The 20585-nt window shown below is 36.7% G+C and overlaps 3 protein-coding genes across 3 annotated transcripts; all 3 read left to right on the top strand.

The window, feature by feature from the left end:
- The first annotated feature begins 568 nt into the window (after positions 1-568).
- On the top strand, positions 569-4273 carry LOC142978356 (pickpocket protein 11-like). Its single transcript, XM_076122779.1, has 9 exons — positions 569-719; positions 2001-2131; positions 2221-2299; positions 2638-2847; positions 3421-3511; positions 3601-3654; positions 3747-3837; positions 3916-4037; positions 4117-4273. The coding sequence occupies exons 3-9, from the start codon at positions 2273-2275 to the stop codon at positions 4221-4223; spliced, it is 702 nt and encodes a 233-aa protein (XP_075978894.1). The 5' UTR covers positions 569-719; positions 2001-2131; positions 2221-2272; the 3' UTR covers positions 4224-4273.
- A 915-nt stretch (positions 4274-5188) lies between these two features.
- Positions 5189-15143, top strand: nan (transient receptor potential cation channel subfamily V member nanchung). Its single transcript, XM_076122765.1, has 16 exons — positions 5189-5294; positions 5708-5886; positions 6096-6224; positions 6444-6582; positions 7420-7609; positions 7833-7986; positions 8255-8509; positions 8783-9020; positions 10317-10445; positions 10655-10743; positions 11036-11160; positions 11580-11714; positions 11907-12016; positions 12254-12435; positions 13780-14022; positions 14337-15143. The coding sequence occupies exons 1-16, from the start codon at positions 5204-5206 to the stop codon at positions 14499-14501; spliced, it is 2553 nt and encodes an 850-aa protein (XP_075978880.1). The 5' UTR covers positions 5189-5203; the 3' UTR covers positions 14502-15143.
- Positions 15144-18985: 3842 nt separating this feature from the next.
- Positions 18986-20551, top strand: LOC142982276 (uncharacterized). The gene is made up of 2 exons (XM_076128701.1): positions 18986-19096; positions 19207-20551. Exons 1-2 carry the CDS (start codon positions 19085-19087, stop codon positions 20443-20445), a joined length of 1251 nt encoding a protein of 416 aa, XP_075984816.1. The 5' UTR covers positions 18986-19084; the 3' UTR covers positions 20446-20551.
- The last annotated feature ends 34 nt before the right edge of the window (positions 20552-20585 follow it).

Genomic DNA, 20585 nt, shown 5'->3' with positions numbered 1-20585 from the left:
GATAGGCATGCCTAGCGTCAAGCAGAATCTAAACTAATATTATAAAGCCTGCCTCCGTGGCGCAGTGGTTTAGGTCGCCACGCCGATACCACTGTAACGGGAGGTCGTGGGTTCGATTCCCACACGGAGCAATTATTTGTGCGATCCACAAATAATTGCTTCGGGTCTGGTCGTGCTTTGTGTCGGTTGTTTGTATGTTTGTAAAAGTCCCCGCGACACAAGAGCAATTCTTAGTGCGGGAGTTGTCTTTAAAAAAAAAAAAAAAAAAACCTGAAGAGTTTGTTTGTTTGTTTGTTTGTTTGTTTGTTTGTTTGTTTGTTTGAACGCGCTAATCTCAGGAACTACTGGTCCGATTTGAAAAATTCTTTCAGTGTTAGATAGCCCATTTATCGAGGAAGGTTATAGGCTATATATCATCACGCTACAACCAATAGGAGCAGAGTACCAGTAGAATATGTTACAAAAACGGGGAAAATCTTGATTCTCTCTTATGTGACGCAAGCGAAGTTGCGCGGGTCAGCTAGTAATGGTAATAAAACCGAGTAATTTTAAATTAAAATAACTCTATTGTAGCTGAGGTAGTGACTCCGTTGGACTTCAATCACAAGCGGTACCTGACAGATCTTCTGTACGCGCGCAGCCTGTGCAACAACGCGCAGTGCGCTCCGTGCGGCACCAGCGTACCGTGTAACGTGCAGTGGAGACAAATCATACAACGAGTAAGATTAACTATAATAAGGAACTTATTACGTATGATAAAAATACCATTTGACTGAAAAATGTAAAAAGTCCATATTTAGGATCTTTGATAGTTGATTTATCTTTTGCACAAGTAGGATCGGCGGCTTCGGCCATTCAGTTTTTATAATTGTGTTCCTAACATTCGTATCAATTTTGACTTCTAAGTACGCGAATATGCTTGTACATTTTGAGCTAATTTGACGAACTAAATGTTGACATTGATGTCATCGGAAACCACACAAAATATTGTTGTGTTCTGACTCACTATGTTTAGTGCCTTACTTATAGACTACAATACAAGCCGGTACTGTTGGAAATACAAAACTACGTCAATCATGTAGGCACAAATATGTACGTATGTATTTTTCAAAAGTATGAATATAGTTGGTTTTTCAATTACGTTAAATTTTACTAAGTTTGGTTAGTCATGTATAGACACACAGTGAATTTAGGTACGTATTCCCCGATGCTCTGTTTGTTTACATGACGTAGGCATATGAGAACAATATTAATTCTTCTTCAGACTAATTTGTATCCTAGCTTTCAACTTACTCTTTAAGTACATACATTATCCTTCCTTATTGTATTTACTGTTTATTCGAAGTATAGGTACTAAGTACATAAATATAATAATAGTGTAAGTCTGCGGTTACCTATCACTCGTAAACATTAAAATTATGTTATAAGCATAATTAATAACAGCTCTAAAGTTTCGCTTTCCGTCGACCACTTTACCTTGTAATTGGAATATAAGACTTTATGTCACACTTTTTAACCCGGTCAAAGTATTGGCCCAGTTTTATGTAGGTACTAGATAACTTCCAGTAGTAGATAACATAGAAAAGGGAATTAACGAATAAATCATATCTATACTAATATTAGGTATAAAGCTGAAAAGTTTGTTTGTTTGTTTGTTTGAACGCGCTAATTTCAGGAACTACTGAACCAATTTGAAAAATTCAGTGTTAGATAATCCATTTATCGAGGTAGGCTATAGGCTATATATCATTACGCTACGACCAATAGGAGCAGAGTACCACTAAAAAATGTTACAAAAGTGGAGAAAATTTTGACCCATTCTCTCTTATGTGACGCAAGTGAAGTTGCGCGGGTCAGCTAGTTTATTTATATAAATAATTTACTTAGGAAGTCTTTTTCTGTTTTTCTAAACAGAGTTAAATTAATTTATTTTATTAAAAATTACATTTCTAATCTAACCAAAAACTATTATATAGTGACATACCCTCATTTTTGAACAGCTCCACAAAACCTGCGAGGAGCTGGTTTCCGAGTGCAGTTTCAACGGGGTACCTTTCCCATGTTGCCAGTATTACCGGCGCGTGGACTCCGAGCACGGCCCTTGTTTCTCCTTCAACACTCTACAACACAAGTGAGCATAGATAAAGCCTATCGGAGATAACGACGTGTACTAAAGATATATTAGGCTTGATTAACTGATAACGCTTGCGATAATTTCAGAGGACAGCAGAATCTATTTACGGTGAATAGGACTACTGGACCGGGAGTATTGATGTTTCGTTTGCTGTCTGATGCTGAAGTAAGTTTTGTAGTGGAAGTAAAGCATGTATAAAAATAGACATATCTAGTCGCACTGTGTCATTAGTTCATTCAGTCTCTATCACGAAAAAGATACCCTTTTTTGTTATTAGTGCCATTTATGGTTTACATCCCGGACATTTTGGGACATACATACTTTGTCTTCAATGTAGTGAAGGCCACCACTTAGTCATAGACAGGAGTAGGAATAGAAAAAACAAGTATGCAAAAGCGAAGATACATTGAAAACTCATAGAGAAAATGTACTTTTTGGTGTAAAATTTTTGCTTCGGCCGGTGTGTCTACCACCAAAAAAATACACTAATTTCATATTTGTAGATCTCTATCCATAGCTCGGAAGAATTATCAACGAATAACCTGGACGTGAAGATGAAGCGCGTGCTCCACACGTACAGCGAGACGCACGTGGACTGGCTCGTCTCCGTCGTTGAGATCGAGAACGATCTGATGCTGCACGACGAACACGTCGAGGAGAGAGGCTGCCGGTTCCTCAACGAAATACCTGATAAACTTCTGCATACTTACCCGGTAATTAGAAACTTTTGGAAGACTATAGACATTATTAATGAAATGATTTCCTGGGGTAAAAAGTACCGTATTATGTTACATCAAAATCTTTTCTTTAACTTTCTTAATGACTAGCTGACCCGCGCAACTTCGCTTGCGTCACATAAGAGAGAATGAATGGATTGGAAACTTTCCCCGTTTTTGTAACATTTTTCAGTGGTACTCTGCTCCTATTGGTCGTAGCGTAATGATATATAGCCTATAGCCTTCCTCTATAAATGGACTATCTAACACTGAAAGAATTTTTCAAATCGGTTCAGTAGTTCCTGGGATTAGCGCGTTCAAACAAACAAACAAACAATCAAACAAACAAACTCTTCAGCTTTATAATATTAGTATAGATGAACACAGACCCAAACAATATAAAGAAAGATGTCAATTGTGTGTGATTAATAAGATTCCCAGTGTTCTTTGCCGAGAAGAAACCTGGATCCTTAATATTATTCTTGTCACTCCGATTTCTCTTTACTAACTAAACATGAATTAAGTACATTTGACAGTACACATTTTAAAATTACATGTCATTTTTTACAGGTATATTCGTACGGTGCATGTCGACTGGCACAGAGCACCGAGGAAACATTTGCGCACTGCGGTTGTATACACCCTGTCCGAGATCTCTCGTGTAAGTTAATTGTATGCCTACGTATTATATCCGACGCATATAGTAAACTTTAATAAGCACTTGTCGTGTGTTGTGTATATGTTTTTCAGATAAAAAGTATTATTGTAATTACACTGGAATGAACTGCTGGAATACTTTTGAAGGTAAAAGTTCAATTCCTCTTTATATGTACTTGAAATGTAATACGTTGAAAGATTGCTAATCTTTTTTTAGTTAAAATAAAACCTCTTTTTAGAACACAAAATAAAGATTGGCTTGGAACTTGCTCCGGATGAATGTTATCCATCTTGCGTTGAAAGTGAACTCTCTACGATACATTTTTCTAAGTAAGTCACACGCTTTAGAGCTCCTAACAAATACACATTTTTTTCCTACAAATTAATTAATATCTTACCTTGTTATAGGAGATGGAATCCTGAGGAATCTATTGAAAACCCCAAAACAATCTTGATCAAAGTCAAAATGGTCTCTCTGCCTGCTCTTCGATATCATAGAAACTTACGACGAACACATTTAGATTTAGTTGGTCAGTTGAAAAAGGTTATAAATATATTATGCTTATATTATTGTGAAAACTTACCGTTAAGTACGTTTTATTGTTACAGTATCTGTGGGCGGTATCGCTGGTCTATTCTTTAGTGCATCAATCTTGAGTCTGTTGGAGCTATTCTACTTAATTCTTCGACCGCAAAAGTTTGATGACATTAAATAATAATAATACAAATGTAAAAGCATTTCCAAAAGAAATCCTCCTTGGTCATCAATATTCTCGTTGTTTCATAAAAAAATGATTTGGCCATCTGTAATTTTTGTTTTAAGAAAATATAGATTTAAAATTGCAATGCAACGATTTTTGTTTTTCTATATATTGTTTTGTCTTGAAAATGTAATTTATTAATATTTTTCATTATGTAACAATGACATGGTATTGATAAAAATTTAAATCAATTTACAGAAATCAGATAAGCTGGTTTTAAATTGTGAAGAAAATACATTTCTAGGTATGCAGTAGATTTGCAACTCGTTGCTATAACATTTTGGCGACTACCTCTCTGTTTTGTCTCTCTAAAGTTATATAAATTCCTTAAGGCGTAAAGTAATTAGACGACACCTACGAGTAATTCAATTAATTTAATTTATTAATGCGTACACATTGATTGGTATAAGTAAGTTTTATACAAACATGGCTGTACAAACAATAGCAAAGAAAAGGATCAAACTTAATATGACGAGTTTGGTCAGTCATAAGACCATATTCTTTGAGCACAACTACGGCAACAATTGACTTTAAAAAATGGTAAAATAACTTCATGCGAATTTTATGTGTGAGTCAATTTATTCATGATGATTTTATTCAGTTCTACAATGGATTTAAACTGCTAAAGGGATTTCAAGTTTTATAGTAACTGCTAACTTTAAGTTCAAGGAAACAATCAAATAGTATGAATTTACTCATATACTCGTACATACTCGAAGTTATGGTTCCTAACACCATTTTAGATAGCTTTCAATCTAAAATAGCTTTCGATGGGTTAAAATACGTACAGCTGAACAGCAGTGCTCCATCGTTATAGAAACGGCCACAAGCGCCAGATGTTTTGTCAATAACCATACTGTTTTCAAGCTTCACCGATCGCGTTATCGCATTACCGTACGAGTATTTTGTTAGGGCTGTGTTAGTAATAAGACAATATGGGTAATACAGAGAGTAACGTTACTAGCGGAGTGAAGAAACAAGCCGGGACTTCAGAACAAAAGTTATATAAATTGGTGGATATCAAAGGTAAGATAACGGCTAAATACCTACTTACCTCCATATTAAACCAATTGATACACTCCAGGGAAGATACATAATCCATTTTTTCACCTTGCATTGGTTAAGTAGAATTTATGTAGAGATCGAAATAAAAGTCGTTATGTATCTACTACTAGCAAAATATTTGTTTTCTTAGATTGTTTGATTGTTTCGCTGCGGCGTAGATCCCTACACCCTACCTTTAAATCATACTATCGGCAGTTAGCTGTGACTAGTTATTCTGAAATACGCCCAGGATATATTCCTGCCATCTTTGTTTGGGTCTTCTACGCCTGCGATGACCATCCCCTAGCACCCAGTTGGTGAAAATATGAGCCCTTGGCTGGTATTCAAATTATTATTTTGAATTAAATTAATGTTTTTACTTTGAATGTCATCAGGTGGTGGTTTATTAGTGGACATGATGAAACGGGCCTTACAGAACAAACAGTATGCTGAAATAGACCACGCCATTAAGACCAAGGTTGAGCCTTTCCTGTACAACAAGGGCAGGGGACGATATATACCCATATCACATCTTGTGCTGCTGAGGAATAAGGAACGAGGGAGACATAAGTTGGTAATATAGGCTTGTGGCAGTAGCTTATTTCATAGCGTTTGATGAATTACATACATTCAATGCATTTTATTTTACTTCATTACTCATTTATTTTACGATGTGACAAGGGACACTGCTGTACCTATTTTTATATTAATGTAAAGTAAAGGTTAAGATTGTTGACATTTATTCATGGGTTTTTTTAAAAACATTTTTATATTTTATGCTAGCTACCGCCTTTGCGAGGTATGGAAAATCCAGATGAAGAATTCGATGTAGAAAAAGATTGGCCTGTAGTCACACAAGAGGAATACGACGCCAACCCTTCAGCTTATAGGGAACTCTGCTGGGATCTAAAGGTAAAATAATAAATAATAAGATTTATAAATTCAGACTAGAATTTGAGTGTTTTTTCTTTCACAACTGTGTCTATACAGTTTTGAAAGCAGCAACACTCAAATCTCCTCATAAATAATTTTCAGGAGAAATGTAATCGTTTTTCGAAAGCTTTAAACAGGAATTGTGGCGCTTTTCAATTTGTTAGAAATTGTTTGTGTGATTGTGTATACTGTCGACAGGAACGGGGTGCTGTAGGAGAGACGATTCTTCATCTATGTCTATTGAATGCGTCGTCATTGCTAGCTAACTTGGCTAAGAGATTACTGCGGTTCTACCCCAAGCTGATAAATGACGTCTATATGGGAGACGAATATTATGGTAAGTTGTCCTTACTGCGAAATACCTATCTATATTGTTTGCTGGTGTAGATTTTAGTAATTTTGATTGTAAATATTGTATTGCCTTACCTAGAGGCGTATATTGCAATTTTAGATTTAAAATCACAAAAGGTATGTATCGACCTCAAAAAGCAGTTAAAGGATTTGAATTGTCGATTATCTTTGAATCTTTGGATTGTCTTTGGTTATTGCAACGATGAATAGCATTTTTTAAATAGTACTGTGAATTGCACATTATCGTAATTAGCATGCTTTGACCTCAAACTAAAAGTTGTTAATATGATAGAGAGCCCAGATAGCGTCCTTCAAAATCGTGACAGTGATTAAGTAAATACAACCTTCATTAACTTAATGATATGATAAAATCAATTTTCATTTAATTACAATATGTAAACGAAATATTTATATTAATAAAGAAAGAAAGAAATATTTATTGTATATAAAATAAATCACAATGTTTCAAATATTAAAATAAACTGTTGAATCATAAACATCACTTGGTGAAATAATTTTATTTAAAATTAGTCACATCTTAAGACTTACTATCTATTGGTTTCCTCACTAGGAGGACCTGTATCGAGGAAAACATAAGACTTTTTAATATTTATTTTTACGGGGTATCTAATGAAATCTTTGAAAACCATTGAAGCATTATTTATCTAGTGGTTTCTGAGGAATATTTAACGGTAGTTTATCTATTCAATAGAGTTTTTTTTTATATGAGTTTAAACGCTTTTGAATAATGATTTGAATTAAATGTACTCAGAAACCGGTGGTAAAAGATTAAATCTTCAAAAAAATATCTGTTTGTATCTAGGCGAGAGCGTCCTGCATATAACAATAGTGAACGAAGACCCCACGATGGTGAAGTTCCTCCTAGACGCGGGTGCCAACTACCATGAACGGTGCTATGGCAACTTCATGTGTCCCGAGGATCAGAAGGCGTCGAGGACTGACTCCTTCGACCACGAGTGGGTCAATGTACAGCCTGAAACTAATTACAACGGGTAATTTGAGAAAATATAAGCATGAGGTAGACTCTCATATAGTTTTTAGATACGAACAGTCGAACTCGATATAATTTTTATCATTTCAGTAGTTAAAAATGTAATAATAAACCACCATAAAATGTCAATAAAGTATGGTGAGTCTGGGCCTCAAAGAGTGTAATGTCTAATACCACTAGGAAAAAAGTAAAATGTACCAAACAAACTGCTAAATGTTTTCTAGTTACGTATATTGGGGTGAATATCCGCTGAGTTTCGCGGCGTGTCTGGGCCAGGAGGAGTGCTACCGACTGATCCTGGCGCGAGGAGCCGACCCTGATAAACAAGACACCAACGGCAATACTGTTCTACACATGCTCGTTATTTATGAGAAAATCGTAAGCTTTCTAATCTATATTACTAATGTTTATGTTAATTTTACCCAAGATTTTTGTACAGAAGTTTTTGTTTTGTACGGATATATGGAACCATACTGTCTCCCACTTCATTAACTTTTACATTACAATTGTATGTTTCTTTTAATTTCACATTTTCTATCAAGGTTTCTTAGTAATGAAACAGAAAATTACCTCTTTTCATATAAAATATGTTGGAAGATACCATATTGTAACAATTGTACCTAAAAACCCTTGGTTACATTTTCAGGAAACATTCGACATGGCGTACGAGGTGGGAGCATCTTTGAAGCTGCGTAACGTCCAGAACTTAACTCCTCTAACGTTGGCAGCTAAACTGGCTCGTACTGAGATGTTCTTTCATATCTTGAACATAGAGCGGGAGATCTACTGGCAGATCGGAGCCACGACCTGTGCTGCCTACCCGCTAGGACAGGTCGATACTATCGATACTGAAACTGGACTCATCAGCAAGGATTCTGCGCTCAATTTAGTTGTTTTTGGGGTAAGTGATATTGTTGACCAGACTTTATAGAGACTCTAGTGAAAAATCGTAAAGAATGTAATATAAAAATAGCACAGGGTTTTATACTTTTTTGTAATTTCAGTTACTGATTTTTGCGTAGAATAAGGATTCTTTTTAGAATAAGCATGCTGCAATCTTTTAAAATTACACTGAATTTGAATTAGAAGCAATAAAAATGTAAAGTTAAGTGAAGGATAAAATGTTCGACATAAGAAAAAGCTAATATAGACCGGTAAACATTTAATATTTCAGGAAAAGGACGAGCATCTAGGACTTCTAGAAGGCATGTTGATAGACCTACTAAAGACAAAGTGGAACACATTCGTGAAGTTTCGTTTCTATCGTCAATTCCTCCTCTTTTTCTGCTACTTCCTCATCTCACTGGTGTGCTTCACGCTGAGGCCAGGACCTCCAGACAGAGCTCTCAACACGACTGCACTCAACGCCACGGTCGGACCACTCAATGATACCGAACTTGTTATAGATATGGGTGAGTCTTATTTTAATGCAGCAAAATTTATGTATGACATAATCCCTGCTAATGTTAAATGCGAAAGTAAGTCTGTAAGTCTGTCTTTCCTGTAATAAAATTTTCGAGAAAGATATGTTGAGACCCGAAACAGGACATAGGAAGGCTTATACCGTGGGAATTGAGATCGAGAAATATGGGGATTAAACCTTATACCTAACTAATAATAGTCCACGCGGACGGAGTCGCGGGCAGGTATTAGAGATTATGTATTCCAAAAAATGATGGTGTTTGATACTGTGATAGCCTGTTAATGTGATGCAGACATCATGCGGTTTCGGTGGTTTATTAAATTTGTGGTCCACCAAAGGACGTTCATAGGCGTTTTACTAGATATTGCCTTTGCATATTATATAAAAGCTGACACTAATCATTAACACTTGGCATTAAGGAATTTAGATTAATGATCTGTCATCCTTTATGCGTGACCATTGATCGTCTTGAGAAACCGATCACATATTACGACATGTACATAGCAATCATATCATAACATCTAGAAGAACTTATGCCAACCGATCTAATAAAATCCAAAACAGCTTCAATTCGAATCTCGCAAGAACCTTTAGTGTGATCAAGAAAAACCACTAATCTCATGATTCAATCATAGACGAGTGTTTTTATACGTGAAATACATTCTTTCTTAAGCTATCTTTATAGGTAAAGGGAACTAAGTATATTCATAAGGGTGGAGGTCAGTCCTGTGTCAAGTCTGCCAAAGCGTCAACTCTGGCAGGCAACATATTCGCTACACGTTGTAGGCGTTACGCGTATGTTAAACTATCACTCACTCTTGTGATTGTCACAGAAATCATTTCTGACGTTTGACCTTTCGATGACTCTACCATAAATTATAATTAAACTTTCACCACCATAGTACTTTGTTAAACGAACAATAAAATAATAAAACGGTCAAGAATGCCTGCAGGTATAACATTTTAAATTATTAAAGGTTTAATTATGTCAGGGATTAGATAATGATAGCTTATACCGGACATTTAGCTAGCTGCTGGTAAGTTATGCTAAATTAACGAGTTTATGATAAAAATATTGAAGTTGCGTGTGTAAAACCACCCGTCGTTTTGATGGTTATTTAATGCCGTTATGTATATGTAGTCAGATCGAATTCTGGAGATTTTACATGAATTGAAAGTCTATTTACATCGTGTAGCAATATGAAGTTTTTCTAAATCGTGTAATTAGTAACCATTTCCATTTAATATTGGGGATTTAAAAAAATATATTTTTGGCAATTCGTAGAAAACTGTACAATGGCACTGAATAGTTCGGAGCTGGACACTAGCGCCGTAGAAATTATGAATATCAGCAAGACTGATGGTCCGCAGTGTGCGCGCTTCAAGAGTCACCGGCGAGACGGCGACAAACCAAGTATGCACAATTTTTTATTCATATTTTTTTAATGTAGTGTTTAAATTTTATCATTGCCACCCTGTTCATAGCCTCTTCAGAATATGGAGTTATTACCTCAAACGGCTTAATAACCTAATTTTCTCGGTAATGTCTGCTCTTTTTATTTCATTTTATATTCATTTAAATTTGTTAGGATTTAATCAAAATTCTTTGCTATTGGTGGGCAGGACCAGCGGTTCAGTCAGATATGGAAGGTTGGTGGGAGGATCTCACTGAGGACTGTAGGCTGATGAATTTCGAAACTTGGCAAGCGAAGGTATGATATTAATTACCTTATCCGTCGTGCCAATCCAAAAGGCTGTAAGACGACATACAGTGTTTTTGCTTAACAGAGTCCAATCAATTCCTTCAAGTCGGTTTAGTACTTACTTGTGATCAACTTTTTTATCATTTTAACTCAGGTTCAGAATAAGGTAAAAAAATAAACATTTTTGGCAATTATCTCAAAACGGGTTGTTGAAAGTTACAGTGCTTTGGTTTGGCAGAGCAGTTATAACTGCTTATATAACTATTAGGTACATGTTAATTAAATAGATTTCTATGTGCAGGTGCGAATAACTGCAGAACTGTTGCTATGGGTGGGTGCGCTAGCTTACGTGGGTGCCGCGCTCCGGGAGGCTAGGTTCTTAGGACTCAAGATGTTTGTAGAGAACCTCAGCACGGTACCTTCTAGGTAGGAAAACAATACATTCACTCACCGGACCTCATATACATATTAGAAACCCCTTTACAAATACTTTTGCCTTTGATTCACCATTTATTTCGATTAGTTGATGCTTATAATAATATGATGTAGCGAATATTAGCATTCGTATTCAAAAGTTACTGATTTATATGACTGTCACCTTTGATATTTAGCTTAGCCCAAGATAGATATTAGTAATCCAGATGACATTTTACGTTTTTCTCAAAAACACAAACTATTACCTCAGTCTGACTCCCACAGACTCATGGCTGCGTTAAAAGTTGCTTAACTCTTTGGCCCACGTCGGTTTCGGCGTCCGTCGGTCCGCATAGAATTTTTTGTTGCAAGTATTAACTTGATATTGATATATTATTTAAAAAAATATATACTTATGTCTATGCTTCCAGAGTGATGTTCCTACTATCGTGTTTATTAATGTTGGTGTTACCAACGCTTCGTCTGTGGTGCGCTGATGAGGAGGAGGACCATTTGGCTGTGATCATCATGCTCACTACTGCGCCATACTTTTTGTTCTTTTGCAGGTACAACTTTCTATTAGCCTGTTTCACGTGGGATACCCCCAGCCGCCTTTGTCTTTTTTGTTGCTAATCTTAGGCTACATACATTCTGTTTCCAGATTAAGTTTCCTGTTTAGAAATTTAGATTCCGATCAGCCCTACAGATCCATAGACACAATACCCTTGCGATTTTGAAAGAAAATATCCTGGTTCCAGGGGCTTCAAGACGGTAGGGCCTTTCGTGGTGATGATCTACAGAATGGTGATGGGAGATCTGTTGCGATTCGTCTGCATTTACCTCGTCTTTGTCATGGGCTTCTCACAAGGTAAAACTGTTTTATAATCGGTTCCCTACATCCGGAGATAATCTGTCAACAAACTAATCTGTTAGTTATGCTCCTTATTCAATAAATTCCTATTTTTACATATTTAAACATAAAATATTTTAATAATACCACTACATAAAACCACGGCTTGGCAATTCTTTATCCACTCGAGTCTCCAAAGTCTAATAATACGTTTAGATACAAGAATTAAAATATTATGTTTGTATGTCATGGTAGCGTACTACGTGATATTCCTATCGTTCGACAACCCCAACACTCCGGAGGGCGTGGACGACTCGGTGTCGAACCCCATGCCCTCGCCCATGGAGAGCATCATGGCGATGTTCCTCATGTCACTCACCTCGTTCTCCGACTATTACGGCGCCTTCGACCGCACTGACCACGAGATTGAGGCTAAGGTACCACTAGTTTTAATAGTCTTTATTTCTTTATATACTTTCCTATGTATAGGTATACGTATATTTTATTCAAAGGTGTGTATACTAAACCAATAGTTTCATAATTTTTGTCCTTAAACTTATTGTTTTTTTGTATTTAGAGTATGTTTAGATAATTAATTATAAGTATAGAATCTATATCTGGCCCAGAGTATAGCAAATATACCAAGTACATATGTTGGAAAACTGACCATAACTGTTTTATTTCTAAATAAATCATGGCAAAATTAAACAAAGCGGACCCAGTTTCACCATAAATGTGCGCACATATGGTATTTTTCGTTAAGTTTTACGCAATTAACGTCAAACTAAATGAAGGGCCGTGACGCACAATATTTGTATTCTTTTATTGCGTATATACTTAAACTCACATAACTAATGAGAAAAGCAATGTATTAAAGGTATTGGAAGTGTAGTGTTTTAAGGTTTACACTAGGAAATATTACCTATAAGGTGCATATAACAATAAGTGCACTTACACTTCTGTGTAAGTGCACTTACACAGAAGTCAGGGCAAAAATTAAGTGTCTGTTAGGTATGTCAACAAAATGTAAGATAATATAGAAAGTGTTTGATAATTAGATACCATATTGACTTGAAGCATAGTTACACATGAACCATTAGACGCGATACAAATCATTTTTCCAAATAGACGGAGTAAGTGCCACTAATAAACGAGTTACTCGGACTTATTTGTACAGTCAGAGAGTGTCGAGTGTAGGTATGTTTATTCGCTGTGCTAATTCTTGGCTCTGGGCGGCTCGAGACGACTCACGTGTTTGCTCGCTCATTAATTACTTACGACCACAAAACTGTAATTCTCTGCTTGTTCTAACGCTTTACTTTCACTACGAATAGAAAGATCCTTAATTATGTGTATTTCTAACATATTAATATACTTAGAAATAAACCTCTTTGTCGTAGGTTTAATGATCCGTGGTCACTGAATTTCAAAAGGAAATTAAGGATTATCGTTTTATTCGCCGCGAATTAAGTTTATAACAAATCTTGAAAACATCTTAATTACTGTTTTCTCACAACATAACATATGTTTTATGCGCATAAATTAACAAGGGTCAGTAGAGCAGTGGTTTGTGTTGTGTAATGATTTTCCTCAAAACAAGAAATGAGGCAGAATTTAGTTCAATACAGGGATCTCTGCCAGTTTTATTTTATTTTTTAAAAGACTACTCCCGTACCAAGAATTTCTCTTTTCGCGAGGACTTTTACAAACAATTTAAATTGTACCAAAATAATACATTCATACTACATACAATTTACATAATATATTGTTCTTATTTCCAGTTGTTATTCGTAGTGTACATGATAATCGTGGCGATATTGTTGGTGAACATGTTGATCGCCATGATGGGCAACACGTACCAGAAGATCGCGGAGACGCGCAACGAGTGGCAGCGGCAGTGGGCGCGCATCGTGCTGGTCGTGGAGCGAGGAGTGCCGCCCGCGCAGAGGCTAAAGCAACTCATGGCATACAGCCAGCCCATGGCCAACGGCAAGAGAGCGCTCGTGCTCAGGATCAATCAGAAGGCTAGTTGGTTTTTGCTCTTTGTGACTTTGTTTGAAGAAAAATTTAATTTAAATAATACAGAAAATGAGAGAAGAGTGAGTTTTAGCTTTTACCGGAATAACTAAGAATTTGAATTTATGAATCCTTGCACAATACTTCGAGCGGTCTTTGTCGTAAATGAATTGCGGTTTTACTAAATCGCTCCTCTCTAACGTAGCCTTCATACAGTAGCAGACTTCTCAATTTGATGGCTGATGGGTTTGATCTGAATAATTTTATAAAGCAAAACAATACACTTAAAAACAGATAAAACAAATATAATGTGCATTTGTAGGATGAGGACAAGGAAGAGATGAAGGAAATATTGGAGATGAAGCGCACTCACGAGCGCATCGTGGCCAAGCGCAAGCAGCGCGAGGAGCAGCTGGCGGCCGCCAAGCGCGGGGGCCTGCCGCCGCCGCCGCTGCAGCCCGCCAGAGACTACCCCATCAGGAAGTAACCACCACTAAACATTGTGGAGGGACGGAAACTATGTCCAAGATAATGGGGAAACTGCATCTAACTGGATTACTTACATACTTACATAATGAGCAAGATTAGCATAAAAAATATTACTTAGGTGTGATTCGGCCAAGATGTCGTGATCGATGTGAATCGTGTGGAGTAAAACTTCTGTTTGTTTAAAGAAGGCTCTAAATGAAACATCGCTTTAAATAAGATTTTTTTTCACAACTTCTTATGCGTGGAATTTTTAGATCTTTCGGTTTAATTTTTTTTTATGATACCAAAGATATATACCTAACAGAATGTGATAATACTTATATATTTATGTAAGTTATTATTCTTCAAACTAGATTTTTGTGAACAGCTTTCATCAAATAGTGTAAGAAGCATGCAAATTGTGAAATAAGTTGATGTGTGTAGTTAACAATAGCTGCTGGTCAATTTAGTAACGTGACGTAAGTAATATATGAATAGCTGCAACTAAGTGTAAACCGCAAAATATTTTTTATAGGGAAAGTAGTATAAAATTATACCTACATAGTTATTATAATTTTATACTAAGCCACTATATAAGTAAAAATGAGTGATTTTAAATTACATCCATTGATTGTATTATTAATTTAACACTTTAATAGGTACCCGATTTTATTGAGTCTATGTATTGTTATAAGTATTTGTTTTAAAAATATATGAATGTGTATGTTTTGTTTGTGCTGAAGTTATCATTTCATATACCCGCTTTAATAATGAAATAGAAATAGATTAAGTACTATGTTATAGGAATGGAAAATTTTAGCAGCCCACTTTATATAAAAGTGGGACGTAACAAATAAGAAGTGTCAACAAACTCGGCCTTTCGTTTATTAATAAATACATACTCATCAATATGCTGTCTGCATATAAACTAATTAATTCACGCCAGAACCTGATTAATCTAGGCTTTACATTCAATTCAAAACTATGCCAAAATATGCGTAAAGTTACGTAAAATCAATATTTTATTATGTATTTGTGTATATTCAAATAAATTTGACCTTTGTTATCGATATATTACTATCAAAAGTTTGGAGAAATGATGGCTCGATTTCTAGCTATAACTTACTAACTTTACCGCCATTCACGCAGCTTTGCCTGCATACAAACACTATTAGAGAGATAAAGATAACGCAACTACATAAAAGATTGACTTACGAGCTTTTCACTGACTCACAACGTACACAGCATCAAATATATTTTCTCTATAGAGGAAAAACAAAAGCCCATCCAATTAATCTACTTCATTAATAAAAATATAATTTTATAACACAGTTTACTAGCAATTTATATGCAAATGGCGCGTGGGCTCACACAAACAGACGGATATATTTTGATACGGAGATATCACGCAAAATGGTAAATGTCAACGGAGTATTAGATAATGTCTCAAATGCGTGATGTATTGTAAAGTGTGTAACAGATAAAACTGAGGTGTGAAGTGAGGGCCGCGGTCACATTTTCACTCTTACCTCACTGTTTGTCTGCGACGTCCACTAAATGGGGTAGCCGTTAGCCAAATATGACGATTTGTCGAATCATATAGTTACATGTTATGCTCATATCTGGATTCTATGCAGATAAAATTATCTTGCCAATACATAGCAACGTCGAAAGAGTTCAGAGATCTATTCAGCCTTCTCATGGATATTACAAAATGTCTAAGTACAGGTATACAAATTCTATCGAATCCTTTATGATTCCTACAATATGACATGTACAGAGTTACCAGCGAACATTGATCGACATTGTAATCACACAAAACAGATATTTCAGAAGCCTAATACAAAGTAAAGGTCTATATTAAAGTTGCACTAAAGCTTATAAACACTGACATTTGGCAGATTCAACCATGACACCAGCAACGCGCTCACACCTGTGACCAAACAATGTTTGCATTGATTGTTTCATCATGACAGCTACCGTCCACACAGCATGTACTCCATTGACAAACCGACTGTGCAAACTGTTGGTTAGAGTAAATCTTCTCTACCGAGGCTGGAGGTCAATACTATGTTTACTCGCGTAATCAGAAGGTCCACGTCAAGTGTGCCGAAATATCTCGATATTACATTGATCCTCGATTCATCAATTATTAGCCACAATATTGATTTTGCAATGAGTTTTTGTGAATTAGATTTTTAATATCTGCAGTCACTATCGTTAAGCTACACATAATTTGACTGACGAAAATTAATGCAAAGAAGAGCTTTTTACAACAAAGATAACCCAACATAGCTCGTTCAACCCATGTTTCGACTAACACATGACTCGCCTTTAGAGATGTAAATGAAATTGTAGCTAACATTGTTAAAAATAATTATATTAATATGATTAAACTAAGGGATCTTTCAAAATGAATTGCGCTAAGTCGCTTCCGAAACATTCCTAACTTTACTCGAGCTGTATAACGTGCAAGTATTATTGAATAGATTCAGCAACTAATTACGGTCGGCTATTGTATCCAAATGAATTGTAGTCTCTATTATCCATTTGTGACTGTATTGTATAATAAGTTACGTATATTTGGCAATTATGCTAAATTTGTGCGCTTACTGCTAAGATAGTGTCTCAGACAAGTAACTACTTACTCTGTCCGTAATATTTCACATGTCAATCAATCATTACTATTACTTAACGATATTTTAAAGACAAAAACGACTTTATTCCGGGAGAAAATATTAAACCACATTAGAACTCATTTCCCATTTACTTTCCTCCGTTTTTAGAGTACCTGCTTTCTTATCGTTGTCTTACCCTTTGGGATCAAAAACTCAGTTAACATCAATCATAACGCGTGCAATTAGTATCATTTACTAATTCAAAACTCCGATGGCGAAATATTTGGTAACCGATAAATAATGATGTGAACAATTGCTACTGATGAACTACAAATGCTTGTCATGGTATCAATCAACAAATACCTATAATATTCTACATGTTTGAAGAATGAAGAATATCTCACGATACACGTTATGCTAATTGCACTACTCGTAAAGAAGTTGGTTACTTTATACAGTATCCTTTTGTGATATTAATCAGGACATATTTCATGAAATATAAATAAAAAAAAAACTCAATAATATTTTCACCTAATTGCTAAAACTTGAAAGTTGTATTCGGTAGTTTATGTAAATTTAATAATATTTTTAGCAGGCATTTACAATTATGTTAAAAAGCGATGAATAATTAATTTCAATGTATGAGATGCAGCAGTCTTGCATTGATACATAATGTATGAAAATTGCGATAAGCGACTGTCCTAACGACTGTCATTCATTATTCGCTATTATGCAGTGACCCAGGTGTCATGACACAAGACGCAAAATATCTATATGACATAGATTACAAATCATGTATGCCTATGCCTTTTACAAAAATAAATAGTAATCCGACTGCTGATCACGAGGCTCCCAGGCCGCCAGGGTTTGATTCCCAGATTCAAAGTGCTATCGGTCTTTTCTATATTTTATTAGATTGACCCGTCTATAGATTTATTATAAACTATTCATAATAGTAGTCCGGAGAACGATAATGTGCTCACTGCTCAGTAAATGGCAATAGGTTCGCCCCTTATTACATGGGACAAGAATTTGTTCATAAACCAAACCAGTGTGACAAAAAAATAAAGTAATGAATTATATTCTGGACTGAATTTTTTTGGGCAACCCATTCGCAATATACATATTTTATTTGATAAATAATATATTTCATCCATTAACAAGCTCGGCGAAGGTCGTTGTATAGCGGGATATTAGCCTACATGTACATATGTAGAAAAAGTAAGAAGTAGGCCTACGCTTAGCTGGTTAAGATTACTTAGAGAGTATTACCACAGCTGTTACAATAAGTAGGTACTAGTAGTTATTGCTAACTGTGTTAACACTCTCTAAATGATTGCAATAACACTATTTTGTCAATTGTTATCCTTTGAAATTGTTTTTGCTAACAAATGTACGCATTTGTGCAAATATTGTACACTGCGTGTGCTCTTACGATATCGTTATAAATATATGGTTGCATGGTTTGTATGACATATGACATAATAAACGTTTTTAATTGACTTTCCTTTCGTTTGATATAATAATATACACTTAAAAGTTGTTGATGATATGTTGATAGTAAAATGTTTTCATTAACAAGATAAACTAGTCGACCTTAAGACTGAACTTAAGCTCTATCAAGACATAAAAATAAAGGACAACTAACAGAGACCTCTGTTCTAGACCGTTAGATCAATAAAATATCCAAATATGCTTATTTTAGGACATAACAAGTTATACGATTTACTTGGTCATATTAGTTTTAATAAATTAAGCATTTTGTGTCACATGGTAACAGAAAATAAACTGTTATAAATTTATAGTGAATCTCTTAGATAATATGCAAGTTACGGCAAATTTCGTCATCAAAACGCACAATAGAATACTGTCGCACTGTGTGTGTCGGAGACGCTCCCCAATTTAGTGTTTCGAAGTGGTGGCGAGTATAAAGCGTTAGACGTCGCTAACACAGCACCACACACACGCACGCATCCGCAAAACCATGAGGCGCGCGGTAAGTTCACACTCGAGAGAAATTTGTGTACCTTCTCGCGCATCCAACACTATGCATATTTATTTACAAATTTCCATTTAGCGTTCTCAATCATTTATTTGTTTTTACAGTTAGTCATATTGTCACTGGTGGCGGCGATAGCCGGAGAGGCTCCGTACCATTTGCCTCGGCCCGGGCCGCACGCCCCGGTGCTGCACTACCCAGTGGCGCCCGCGCCGCACCACCCGCCGCCGCCGCCGCACGTGCACCCGCACCCTCCGCCGCCACCAGCGCATCCTCACCCGCACCCGCACCCACACCCACAGCCGTTGCCGCTACTTCCAGCTCCGGCGCCAGCACCACACTTCCCACCCCAACAATCCTTCTCGCCAAACACCGGATACAATTACCCGGCGCCGAGCCCGATTTATATCCAGCCTGCACCGCAGCCATTTGTCCCCCCGCATCATCATCATCATCATCAGCACCCTCACCCAGCTCCGGCACCAGCTCCCGCACCAGCGCCTGTGCCTTTCCCGCACTACTCGCCAGCGCCAGCGCCTCAGCCACAGCCGATTCCCCACCCTCAGCCTATTCCTCATCCCCAACCTATTCCTCAGCCTCAACCTATCGTTTATCCTCAACCCCAGCCACAACCCAGCCCTGAGTACGGCCCTCCTCAAATCGACGTGCGCATAGCACCACAGCTGCAACAAGCTCCTATTGCATCTCAACCTATACAATTCGCTCCGCAACCGGCTCCACAGCCTCTTCCACTACCACAGCCAGCTCCGTTACCACTTCTTCCTGCTCCTATTCCTTACCAACAACCCATTGTATATCACCAGCAGCAACAACAATATCAACAGTCAGGATATAACTATCAGCAACCAATCCAGGCTCCTATCCAGATACAACCCCTTGCTCAGCCTCTGCCAATTCAACCCCTGATTAGCCACCAGGAGTCGACCGTGTTATCTAGTTACCAGGCCGATTCCAACCAATACAGCGGTGCTAACGAACAAGTTCACAGGGATGCTCTGGATTCTGAAGTTGTGAGCCGCGTGCAAAATATTATTAAGGAAGACGAGCACAGCGTAGCACGCAATGCTGGATTCCTGTCTCTAGTGTCGGGTGTATCTCTCGAAAATGCGAAACCAAGCTTAGAAGTCTCATCGTTCGTACAGACATCTCCGATAAGCTCTTCTGTATCATCTTCAGCTGATGCCATTTCTTCAGTATCGAGCTCGTCAGCTGGTTACAGCCAATCGATTTCATCTGGCAGCTCCGAGTCAAGCGGCGCAGCTGTATCGAGTTTCAATTTCTTGCCCCAGAATAAGCCTGCCATAGCGTACGGCCCACCAAATTAAGTTAAGTTATAATTATTAGAGATTTGTGAAACTAGTTGTATTCAACACTTGTAAATAAAGTTTATACTTTGTAAATAAAAAATATCATAAATGTTACTATAATTTTTATTACTGTTTTATTTCGCATGTCAACAATTCCC

This window comes from Anticarsia gemmatalis, chromosome 2 (genome assembly GCF_050436995.1).
Source record: "Anticarsia gemmatalis isolate Benzon Research Colony breed Stoneville strain chromosome 2, ilAntGemm2 primary, whole genome shotgun sequence".
Classification (NCBI taxonomy): Eukaryota; Metazoa; Arthropoda; class Insecta; order Lepidoptera; family Erebidae; genus Anticarsia; species Anticarsia gemmatalis.
The sequence above is the reverse complement of the archived record's forward strand: the minus strand, read 5'-3'. Positions and strand labels throughout refer to the sequence as shown.

Excerpts from the sequence above, each read along its gene's own strand:
- nan (XM_076122765.1), top strand. The coding sequence starts at position 5,204 with ATGGGTAATACAGAGAGTAACGTTACTAGCGGAGTGAAGAAACAAGCC. Across the intron at positions 5,887-6,095 it reads AACGAGGGAGACATAAGTTG|CTACCGCCTTTGCGAGGTAT; the intron begins GTAATATAGGCT and ends ATTTTATGCTAG. Across the intron at positions 6,583-7,419 it reads TATGGGAGACGAATATTATG|GCGAGAGCGTCCTGCATATA; the intron begins GTAAGTTGTCCT and ends GTTTGTATCTAG.
- LOC142978356 (XM_076122779.1), top strand. The coding sequence starts at position 2,273 with ATGTTTCGTTTGCTGTCTGATGCTGAA. Across the intron at positions 2,848-3,420 it reads AACTTCTGCATACTTACCCG|GTATATTCGTACGGTGCATG; the intron begins GTAATTAGAAAC and ends CATTTTTTACAG. Across the intron at positions 4,038-4,116 it reads AACACATTTAGATTTAGTTG|TATCTGTGGGCGGTATCGCT; the intron begins GTCAGTTGAAAA and ends TTATTGTTACAG.